Below are 12,940 nucleotides of genomic sequence, written 5' to 3'. Positions count from 1 at the left end.
ACTTCTGATGAAACGTATCCCTATTTAATTCAATTCAGTTCGTTAGTTTCAACTCGAGGAAAATCTGATGAACTCTAGCCGATCTTGTGGCGACGTTAAAAAGTTTTAAGCGCCACCATTTATTTATTTAAACCATAACACATTATATTGACACATCGCCTCGTTTAGAATTTAATTTCAACTTTAACAGAAACTTCACGTTACGTGCACACCACTCGGGAACCTTTCAAACAATCGCATCACTGCTAATAAAGTAAAAGGAAAGAAATGAAGTTATTTATAATGTTTCCGAATATGCGTTGAAATTATCTGTTTATATGTTTATAAATAGGGTAATCACCGCCTCTAAAATTTAGTTTCAACTTGGTGTTGGAAACTTCACTCCACAAAATTTACTACTGCAAATAAAGTTACTTTATTTCTCGGGTAAACTCGAGGTGTCATACGTAAATATTTATATCTCACGCCCACCATATCTGCTACATATCAACACAAAATGTTGGCACATTCTGAAGTAAAATGAATGTAGTGCAAGCTATACTACATTTATTTAGAATAAACAAAAACATAAATAAATAATAGTTCAGTAAAAAAGGCGACGTTATTAAAACTGTTAATATTTCTATAAGATTGTATTTAATAAAGTATAGTTGTAGATAAAGGGGGTACCTCCCACGACATTTCCTTTAAAACCTTCTTGGAATATATTTCAGAATAATATTGTTTGTTCATTATTTTTGTTAGAAATAAGGCACACTTTATAAATGTTTCTCGTGACCGTTTTAGAGATAATTGGATTTAAGAAATATAAATAATTATATATTTTAATCATATTTTAAGTTTTGCTGATCATTGTTTCCATTTTGAGTAAGAATGAAAAATTATTTGTCAACTTGAAGAGGATGCAAACAAGTGGAAACGAAATATGTATAAAATGTGTTCGTTTATCTTAGTTTTGCCAAATTTGATGTACAAACTTTTTATGTAGTTTTCATTAGATAAAAGTTACGAAAAATTTAGTTCTGATTTTCAGTTTTTTCATTACAATAGCCAAAGTTGATTATTTATCTGAAACTTGAATTAACAGGAAGATAACTTATCAAAAATACTACAAATGTTTCGTTCTCAACAGCCCAATAACAAAAATATATTAAAGTGACCTTCTTATGGCAGCTATTCTATACAGGGTGATTCACATAACATTTTCGTTAGAAGTGTATGGAGAACGGAAAAAGGTATTTATAGGGTAATTCTTATGATAATTACAACTTGAGTTGACCTACTTTTAAATTCTGCTTGTAATTGCAAATAAAATGGCTACCATATATAATCTAATAGTTGTCTAATCAATTGTTAAATGTGCAAATACATGTAGAAATTAAAAATCCGAAAATAACAAGTTAACGCCACTTTCGGCGGAACCAGAGGTAAAATTTTATTCAGACTAAAGTAGTTCAAATTTAGTTATACTTGTCATAAAAATTTCAAATCAATATATTTTTCCGTTCTCCGTAATCTTCTAATAAATAAGTTAAATAGTTAATAAAAGAATCTGTACCATTTTAATTTTCTAAATCGAATACAAATACTTCGAAAATTGTCACTCTGAGTAAAAAATTTTCAAGTAGTAAAAAAGAAATGTTATAAAGTACGTGTTGTAAGTACCTGATTTAATTTAATCAAGATCAAAAATTAATTTTTCACCAAATTTTATTCAAAAAGATTAGTTTATGCAAAAATTACTAAATAAAATCGAAAATAAAATATAAAATTTGATCATTCGGTTATTATTTACTTGCCTAATTAGGCAAGTTTGGTTAAATAGCAATATTTTTGTCTATGTTTAAAAAATGGCGAATGCGCCTATTTATACTGGCGTTTAAAATTGAGAATAATTCCATTTTAATAAAAAAAATATAAATTATTTATTTTATTGTATGTGGTATAACTAACTAGTTAACAAATCTGACAACTTTTTGTCAGAAATTTATTAGTTTGTTGTTATAAAGCCAAATTAATGTATGTATAGCAAAAATGTGTAATTTCAAAACACCGCAAAAAATATTCTAAATCTCAAAAGAGATTACCCTAAAAAATATTTCGTATCTTATTCCAAATTATTCCATATTCCGTATCTCTTTTCCAAAAAAGGTGAAAAAAATATATTCTTATAAAAAATTAATTTATCAGAAGCAAAAAAGGTTACAATAGTTTTAATGTAATCTAGAACTCATACAAAGTCGAAATCTTTTAATTTACAACAAATTAATTATCAAAATCTAGTTAAATTTGAAAAAAATGAAAAAATCCCTTTTCACCAAATTGGTTTGATTAGAAGTTAAAAAAATCATAAATAAAATTTTAATTTTTATAACATACTTATTATTATTGATCAGTGGTTTAATTGCAATATTTTGCAACACAAAATACGGTATTTAAAACAAACGAAATAAATGTAATACAGTAAAATTTGTTTACTTTTTGTTTTGCATTTTTTTGTTCAGAATAATGCTTCAGCCATTACAGTCATTAACACACTGTCGATATTTTATATCATATTGCAAATTATTAATTTAATATGATTTTAACAAACTTTGTACTAATTATAAGTTTTCTAAAAGTGTACCCGTAATCAGTTCAACGCTGTAGTCTTTCTACGACGAGGGTTTCAATTAAGGTATAAATTTCCTGGATAGTTTGAGCACTTCCGAGTGAAACAACAAATAACGAATGAAAAGATAAACCTCTCGGTAACATGGCCGATTTCAACAATATCAAATGCTTTTTGAATATAAATTCCACAACAAATGCTTGAAGGAGAACGTGTAAATATTGCGACGATTCGACCTCCGTTAAACTTCTTGGAGCGTGTCAGATTTCGAGCATCAAATAAGAACAAAACTTTTTTTTTCGGTCGACGGCAATACAAACTTTTATAAGCATGTCAGATATATTTTTACGGCAATGCAAATGATTTTTCATTCCACGTGTTTTCCACTTGTTTTTCGTAAACGACCTTAAATAAATTGTCTTAACTAATCGTCATTGTTATGAACCAATTAATTTCGCTGGCATATTCCACATATTTTAACCTGATAAAAATGGACGTAACAGCTGTAAAAAAGCAATATTGTACGTTGCTGGCGTATTTTTTATATACAGTGAATAATTGCAACCCCGCTCGCTGTTTTAAAATAGTGATGTCTGCATTTGCTTGAAATATGGAACAAAACAAAATAAATACCGGGGCAGAAAGGCTTTCAAAGTATTTTTATCCACATGGATATTAACTTTATGAGATTTCTTTATTACGAGCGGGACTACAGTTCGTTCAAAAATGTTTTAGGCAATCGACGGAGGCTGTTATTTAATTTATAGTAAAATGGATACTTACACGAGCTCAATTATGTCCAATTCGTAAAATAATTGGGAGATCTCCACCAATCCCGTTTGAAGAATTCGCCTGAAAATTTCATTAAACATAAATTATTATTGAAATTAAAATAGAACGTGGCCCATTTTAAGATGGAAACATGCCCGTAATTTTTTTATTTATTGACTTTCACGAATGCGAACGAACACATAAATGCACAAAAAATTTCCATGCCTTAAAACTTGGCAAAGGTATTCCTTGTGAAAAAAATAAGAAGAAATAAAAAAATAGGAGTATATAGAATTTTTATAATGAATTTATCCCTTTTGATCAAGTAAAGCATTGGATAAAATGTCATTAATATCTTAGAAGTCTATATAGAGATTAAAGGCATTGGTTCCCTCAATTATCTCATTTTAGTGCCATCAAGACGCACACGTTCAATTTTGTTTGTTATGTTCACTAATGACTGTCACTGTTATATATTTGTAAAGATATTTTAAGAGGCACTAATCTAATTATGAAAACTAATGCTTTAAATTAGTATCACAATTTCATTAAAAAATAGTAAATTGTGATGTTTAATTCTGCTACAGTGTTATTAATATGTACTACTTTTTCTTATCGAATTTTATATGTACCGGATTATTATAGGATAAGGGAAAATAACTTTATACATTATTAAAGAAGTCAATAAAATGTGCAATTAGTTTATAATTGATTACGATAGTGTTAGCATGAAATTTGTGCGGATAATCAGGCCCAGACGTAAATTAATTCCATAAATGAGAGGAATAGAGCAATTAGGAATGTTGTAATCTGGGTCCATAGGGTCGAAAGCGACTCCCATTGCATAAAGTTATTTCTCGCTTGTGTACATGATTATATCAAACTGACTCTACCTGAAAACCATCAAGGTGTGGTAGATCAACTACCGCAAATGATATTTGATATTGAAAGCCAACAGTGACCCTAGAGGTTCTTTCTTGGAACCTTCTGGTCAGCTATAAAACGGTTGGGAGCTCATATCAGTTATGATAAGGAGATTCTTCACTGTATGAAAGAATGGAAATCTGTACTTTTCAAAAATGAAAGTAAAATTGGTTTGTACAGTGATGATCGTGGAGTTCGCATCTGACACAGAGAATGTTTTCCACAAAATCGTCGAAGAATTCAACAATTTTACCCATTTAAAGGGGGTTCCATTATGATATCGAGGGAGAAATTTGTTATAATTACCGCACAGAAGTGTACACTTGTCAAGGTACTATGATCTTTCCGATATATACTAAGAACATTGTTAATGATATACTACCAAATTGTTAAGATGCTATCGATGAGAACTTTGTTCTTGATAACAATAATGTGCATCCGCATCAGTTCTTATTTCGTCACAATAGAAATAAATCACTTTCAATAAATTTACACGATTGTCTATTGGATTGGCATAGATTAAAATTTTTAAATAGCCCCACAAAAAAATCTAATGGATTTAGGTCAGGTGATCGAGGATTTCTGGGGGCATCCATTATGGGCCAGTGCGTTCAGAATCCGGAAGATTGTCCACATATTCTGGGACACCCTGTAGAAACTAGTTTTAATGACATTACTTAATAATTAAAATTGGATAAAAAATTACGGTGCTGTTTTCAAATTAAGTAGACCACACTATTACTTTTAGTAAACACAAACAAATTAATTATATAATCTAAATTAAATTGATTTTCTGTAAATAATCTTTAATAATTTAACCAAATACTATTTTATTTTGACAAGATAAGTGCTCCTAATCATTTCTTAATTATTGTACTGACATGACAATGCAAAGAATTAACAATATGAGCTTTAATAAAAATTTAAATTTTTGGTCATTTTTTTACAATTAACAAATGTCGTTGTACATGTAAAAGGTATTAAATAACAATCCCTACTGAAATTTTAATTAAAAAATGATAATACGTATTAAATTTTCATGGTATGGTATATATGGTAGATAAGAATAAAAAGGAAAATGTCTCTTTGTGCAAAAAATTTTTTTCATGCAAAATAAAATTTTACGACCATTGTTAAAACGCAAAAATTATAAAATTCTATTTGATAAAAGTTCAGATTTTTTCATGTAAATTAAAAACGCGAATGGATTGATAATTATAATTTCCGTATGAGTTTTGATAAAATTGCATAAATTTTTAACAAAAAATCAATTCAAAAATTACAACTTTGAAGCCGAATAAAGCCGAAACAAAACAAACAACATTATTCTAAATAACGTTGATTTAACTACTGAACTGCATATTATCCGGTAGGACGTTGTGAAAACACACTGCATTAAGCTGGTTCAATTTCCAACAGTTTCCCTTAGGAACTTTCAAATCATTTCCTTCCCGTACCGGATGATGTTGTGGTACTTGTGAAACACGCCCCTGACAAACACAAACGTGTTTATCCACAACATTTAACCTTAAAACGTCCAGGACTGCTAATTAACCCATTTTCTGGAGGTTGATCGGGTCATATTAACACCTTAATGCGATCGTTATGGCGGTAGACCGTTCGTGGATTACAATTATTTCGCAGTCAATGAGTCAGGACGAGCTTTGGGCTGGACGTCGCTGGTTAATTGATCTTGTCATTAATCATCCGACTGACAGAAACGCCTAGCTGTATTCTGTCTAGGTAAAGATCTAGTTGATATTAATAAGTCTGTAGATACAATGGAACTTTTTTGCCATAGTACATTGATTTCGTAATAAAAAATAATGTTTTGATGATATTGAGTGGAAATGCATTTACGCAGTGTTTGCGTCAATTATTGTTATATCTGACTAGAAGTAATTTCCATAATGTACACAAATTTAACAATGGAGGAGCACTTATCATTAATTTATGTTGTTTTGTCATTTATATGAAATACAATCGATTATTTAAAACATATGGCACAATTAGATGGTAACATTAGCAGAAAATATTTTATACTCACAGGCTTTTAAATTTCTTCGATGTTACGCCGTGTAGTAATCCATTCAGATACTTTAACTTAGGTGCTTCCGTGATATAGCTGGTAAATATGCACAAGTTATATCAAATAATTGGCAAAATGGACAATAAAAATACTTACATGGACGTCAGATGAGGAATGTTGGCAAAACTTCCTTTTTCGATAACAGACAGATGTTGCAAGTTACCTAAAGTTCTGAAAATTAAGCAATTATTTGAATTTTATATATTCGGTTTTTTAATCTTCACAAATATCATGTCCTCACCCTAGTGAGCTCATTATTATTTCTTATAGTTTTAGCTCAAATAAAAAAATAGTTTTATATATATATTTTTTTTTTTTGATAATCAGCTCAATACTTGAAACTAGAATGAGTTTTCGTCATGTCTGGACTTTAACACAGCGACAGGTATGAGAACGTGGATTAGGTGATGTGAAAACTTCGACAAGAATTAAATATCGCTGTCGAAGAATTATACAGGAACGTGACGAACCCCATCTTATTGTTAAATTTCATGTTGTACGACACTAGTTACAGATAAAATTGTCTCCAGCTTGACAGTTAATCGACATTTACTTGCAATGGGGAAACGTGTCTCATCTTATTGCATCCCACAAGTTCCATCGTTTGAAATGTATCGAATCAGAATCGATGGAGAGCTAGAAGAGTTTCTACGGCAAGCTTGAAGCTCTTTTACACAGAAAGACGTGGACCGTTTGATTTGGTCCATTAGTTATCGACAGCCGTGGTAAATATGGCGGAGTAACACATTATTAATTTTTTAGATAAAGTTCAATAGTAATGGTATGATTTTTTTATCACTAGATATCGTGATTGACTAACAGAGTATCATATTATTATATTAATTTAATATTACTTATTTATTTGATTCAATAAAATAATTAAAAAATAAATATAAAATGTTGTATTTTCAAGGAGTTGGACTTTTTGTTTTTTAATATACACTGTCGTTTGAAGTCGATAATTTGAATGTCCTAGATTAATGATTTAAAAATATTTATATTTATTTATTTTATTTTATTTTTTATATATTTAATAGACATAATAATCAACAGTATTATATTTATTACATTTTTTTTCAAACAATGCACCTTATGGATATTGACTCATTTTATTGGGTTCATTTTTAAGTTCTGCTGTATACCACAACCTGAGTTTGAATTATGCCACCTTCCAAAAGACCCTCCAGCCTTAACATTTCTTGTCTAGTTAAATATGTTCGTTCTGTTGTGTTATACTGAATAGCACCAATAAAATTAAAGGTAAACTATGATTTTTTGTAGGGAGAATTAAAAAAAAAATATCAACGAAGAAATGTTTGGTTTGATTTTAATGGAAATAAACACAAGTATAAAATGTACAGTCGGTTGTAAACCGCCTAAAATAATGATAATTTAGTCATAGCAATATATACATAGGAAATAATTAACCCTTGACCACATTGTCTAAATTTCTAAACCAAAAGCTAAATTATCCCTAGACACTGAGGTTGTGTGTAGCTCATTGCCAAACTGGTGATACAACATGACAGTTATAGACAACGAGCTACGACCAGAACATTGGAACGTTTTCTAATTATTTTTGCTAGACGAAATGGCACTTTCTGTAAATCCAGGCTTCCTGCATACGTGAAAGTCACTGCCTAACATCAGAAGAAGGTTGCACAAAGCTGGCCTTAGAGCCAGAAGACGTTTTCAATAGCCTCTGTAAAACAGGGAGCAACGGGTTGCCCGCAGTGCAAGGCTTAACGATCACCGCCTATAGACTGCACCCGAATGGCGTAATTGTTTGTTCATAAATGGGTCTATGTAAACATTATATCACTTGGGTAGCCGTATATGGACACGTTGTGAACGTGGTGAGAAATATCATGAGCAAAGCATGGTTCCAACTGCTAAATTTAGTGGTGATACTGTTACAGGGTGGAGTAAAACTTCTTTAGAAACACACACGGAGTTGCTCATATTGAATTGGGAATCTATGAATGCTCGACGACATCAAAACTTAGTTATCTAAGCAATTATTAGCAATTTTTTCATGAATTTGGACCAAAAACATGCATAATCATGTCGCATGCGAGGTCACTGTGTTCACCAGAGTACAATCCAATTAAACACACGGTATTATTCTTTTTTTTCTAATTGTAATTAATTTTGTTTTATTAATTTGCCAAAGAACTTGTTGATATTAGTTTTATTACTAATTTAAAAGTTATATTGTAGATGCAATTTTGCTTAATTTACATTTATTAAAACTTGTTTTGGATATATATACTTGTTGCATTATAATGCCCTTGATATTCTAATTTTTGAAATAATTCAAACTATCAACATCAAAAGACACGCAGTGTACATGGAGTTGTAATTTTAAAAACAAGGCTTTAATTAGAATGAATATTTTTTAATTAATTCTTAGTTCTTTTTATAAAAGTTTTATTTAATCAGCACATTAAATAATTTAAATTATGATAAATATTTTTAAAATACAATTCAAAAACAGCTGCTATATTTAAGAATGTTTTCTTAAGGAACTGAAAATACACGTTTATCATTTACTTTGAATTTAGTTCAAGTGGGCCATCATTATTTTTAGAAGTGGTCTTACTTTAAAATGAATGAAATTTATATAAGCTTTAATGCACTATTAACGCACATCCACGTCGCCACTGAACTCAATTTAAATCTAAAAATATTAAAATTTAACTAGGTTACTTTTATACAAAAATAAATGGGTTTGCATTAGAATCGCACATCTAATTTATTAGAATTTTCAGCTGAATTGTATATTTCTTGAAGTCTGAAACAAGCATCACAAATGAATTATCAGTATTGCTTTAAATTATGTTTATTTTAAGCTAAATGCTACAAAATTTCATTAATCTATTTAGAACCGTATAAATCACTGAGTGTGTAATAAACGTCCACATTGTAAATAAACTAACAGAATTACATAAATAATTTATTTTACCATATAAAACATCTCGCATATTATTTTTCTGTAATCTTTGGCACACTTAACAAATTATATATACAGGGTGTCTCAAAGTTGACACCTTATACGATACTCTAACAAATAGGACAAATGAGTAAGTTGATAATTTAAGTGTTCAACATTTTATTTTTTCAAAAAATTAATCTTATATAATTAGTTAATTTTCAATAAATATTATCAATCAAAAACACATTAAACAAAATATTTATTCTATTACCATTAAGAAAAATATGTTCATTTTGTATGACAATAAATATTGGGATAGTATAAAGAAACTGTAATAAAAAAAAAAATAAAAATATAAAAATAATAAGAATAATGAAACTGGATTAAATTTATCAAGGGAATGTTGTCGCGTGTGGATTCATAAATGCAGACTTAAGTTTTATAACGTGAATTATAAAATATCAACTTATGTGTGTATCATTAAAAATTTCGTATTTATATAAAAAAAAGAAAAGCTACTGTTAACATCGAAACAAAAGCAAAACAGGCTTTAGCGATGAATCGAAATTCGACGTTTGTGTTGGTGATTATCGAAAACGAGTTATTCGCAATAAACATGAGTCTTTTCACAAGGATTGCCTAAAACTCACGGTAAAGTTTCCCAAAGGAGTTATGATTTGGAGCTGTATGGAGACTACAGTAACTTTTGAATTTATTGATGTTACTGTAAACGCTGCAAAATAGTCTGTTCCCAAGTATTGAAAAAGTATTTCAACAGAATGGAGCAGTTTGTCATACAGCCAAAACAAAAAAATGGTTTGGCGACAATATCAATGTTCTTATTGGCTTTCCAGCAGTTCTGACCTGTATGGCATAAAATAAAACAAACATTAAGAAGCAACACACAACATTACCCCAACTTAAGGCCAAAATAGAGGAGATTTGGCATAAATTTACCACGGAAAAGTGCTGGTCCCTAATGGAGTCAATGCAGACATTAAAGCGAAAGGTGATGTGACTCCAGATTAAACATAAAATATCTTACATTGTCCCAATATTTATTTGCCATACTAAATTGATATTTTTCTTCTTTATAAGTATATTAGAATAAATGAAATGTGAAATACCTGAAATGCTCGCATTATATTTTATCCCAATATATAGTTGTTAGGGCTCATATATTGAATGAATTCAAAGAACAACTTACACGTCGGTGATATTCCCGTACTTGGTGAACGAGTCCTTCCTAATCATCTCGATGCTGGCCTCGATGATGGTCAGTTTCTGCAAGGTTTCCGTCAAATTTTGCGGCACCTCCTTCAAACCACTTCCGTAGCACCGCACTTCCAACTCATTCATAATTTCGGTCACACAGTGAAACGCATTCAGTTCCGCCGGTTCGTCTTCCAACTTCCTGATCACCACTTTTTCGGCTTGCGCAATTATCGGTGCCGTGTCGCCCTTCTCTTCGCGCGGGATGTACTCCTGTTCTTTGACGTTGGTGGCGAAGTCGTTGTTGCTGGGCAGCAAAGACTCACCTTCGACCAAATCCGGCGGTTCCAGTGGAACGCTTTCCTTGTACAACGGCTTGATGATGATCTTCTTATGCGGAGATCTTTCGGTCGTCGACGTTATGAAGTTGCCGTCCGTCGTCGAAGGTTTGACAATGGTCGAGAATATCGTCAGCGAAATGAGCAACAGCGACATGGTCTGAAAAGAAAAATAAATGAATGGACAACGGCTGACACGATTAAATTAAACGTGTTTACAAACCGACCGACACGAATCTGTTTATTCATTAATTCGTTCGGTGCTTCAGGTTGATTTTTGTTGTTCGGCCCGTTTGAAATTATGTGTCAGAACATCGAGAGAAATGAGTGGGCGATTTCCGTCACATAATTGCAGTGGGAAATTCGCTTGACATCTCGTTATTGGGTTTCAGCGGCATGCATTTTTTTAATTTCGCATCTGTTAGCGAAGGTGAATCCAATTTCGTTATTAATTAATGCAAAAATACATGTGCCGAGCTCTAGTTATGATTCCGCACACGTCGATGTGGGCCCGATGAAGGATTTAAGCCCACGGTGTATTTTACTTTTTTTTTTCGTGCGGCATATTTTTCCTATATTTACATGCCTTAATTAAATCCGAGTACACGAGAACTTGCGCTTTATGTGTAGTAACACAAAACACGCTCATGCATATTTATTTATGTGGAAATTGAAAAATCACAAACTACATAGTCTTTTTAACGAGATGTACACGTACTAACAAAACGTTTTTATTACAAAAAATTTATTTCGATAGTTCGATAGGATAGTACATTTATGGGTCGTTTGGATTTTTAATTTAGAATTTAAGGACATACTTTACGGTTACTTTTAATACAATTAAAGATGTCCTCATAGGTAAAGAATTTTAATTAAAGAGTCTTCCCTAATAATATCGATATTGTATATATTATTTAGTCTAAGATTGTTGTGAATTAAATTTTGCATAATGCCATGTAATTAATTTCCGTGACAGGCCAACATTTATGACAAAACTAATGATCTTTTTATTGAATATTGTAACGAAAACCTTGGTTTTGTCTTAAAATTAAGGTACAAAATATTTCACACAATAAATTCGAATTCAATACAGGAAAGTTTCTATAGTGTTGTATACTCTACCGGATTGTTTGGCAATTAGGAAACCCATGCTGATTAAATAATAAAACAATAGTCAAGGCTCTGGTCATAAAACAATGACAATATCACAAAAATAGAAATCTCCACCCGAACTTGAATCATTGACTGCCATTAAACGTTTCGATGGGAAATCCTATTTAATGAATTTCATAATTTCGATCATTCGGAACTGGATTTAAAAGACATGTTCCTATCCAACGGATTAATTAAACTGCTTGAATAGATCATTTATTGCGTTGAATTGAACAGTCAATTCAGTGACTGATTAACTAGTCAAGTGAATTTTCCGACTTTCTCAATCAGAAATTGCAAAAAAGCAATTAAATAGGAAAATTTCTGCTTTTTCTGAGTTTAAAAGAGGAAATATTTCAGTTCCTGTAATATGTAATTTTCTAAGAATTTTTTAGATAAAATAGTGTACGCCTTACACTTTTCTATAATTAATTTTTAAAAATCATTTATATATTTTTTATATAAAATAATTTTAGTTTTTCCCAGAAGTTTTGCAACAGATTAATTAATACTAGTATTTACATATATTAATATATAAATTTTCTTTCTGTTTTTAAAATTACAACTTCAGAAAACACATTCAAATAAAATAAGATTAATTTAACATTGTAAAGTGAAAATTTAACAAACATATTCCTGTGAATTCATCAGAAAATTGAAATGAATAGTACAAATTTGTTGTTGATGATAATTGCAGTGATTTGTAAATAAAATATTTAATTTAATGAAATTTTAAAAATCGTTGAAATATTATAAATAATATCAAATCATATTAATGTTGTATTTTTAATTTTTTCTCAGTACTATTTCTGTCAATCATATCTTGTTGAATCGATAAAGTGGTGCTTTATCCGAATTCGAATACAAATTTTCTTTCAATTTTTAAAAACTATACTAAAATACATTTT

The 12,940-nt window shown here is 30.2% G+C and overlaps 1 protein-coding gene across 1 annotated transcript in view; it reads right to left on the bottom strand.

Moving 5' to 3' along the window:
• Positions 1-12,940, bottom strand: part of LOC109608473 (follicle-stimulating hormone receptor-like) — a 69,459-nt gene that overhangs the window by 37,146 nt on the left and 19,373 nt on the right. Inside the window, exons 2-5 of the mRNA XM_049961184.1 lie at positions 10,538-11,040; positions 6,492-6,566; positions 6,354-6,431; positions 3,395-3,463 (exon numbers count right to left, since the gene is read on the bottom strand). Coding sequence (XP_049817141.1) covers positions 3,395-3,463; positions 6,354-6,431; positions 6,492-6,566; positions 10,538-11,037 — 722 coding nt within the window. The 5' untranslated portion in view covers positions 11,038-11,040. The remainder of the gene's footprint in view (positions 1-3,394; positions 3,464-6,353; positions 6,432-6,491; positions 6,567-10,537; positions 11,041-12,940) is intronic.

This window comes from Aethina tumida, chromosome 1 (genome assembly GCF_024364675.1).
Source record: "Aethina tumida isolate Nest 87 chromosome 1, icAetTumi1.1, whole genome shotgun sequence".
Taxonomy (NCBI): domain Eukaryota; kingdom Metazoa; phylum Arthropoda; class Insecta; order Coleoptera; family Nitidulidae; genus Aethina; species Aethina tumida.
The sequence above is the reverse complement of the archived record's forward strand: the minus strand, read 5'-3'. Positions and strand labels throughout refer to the sequence as shown.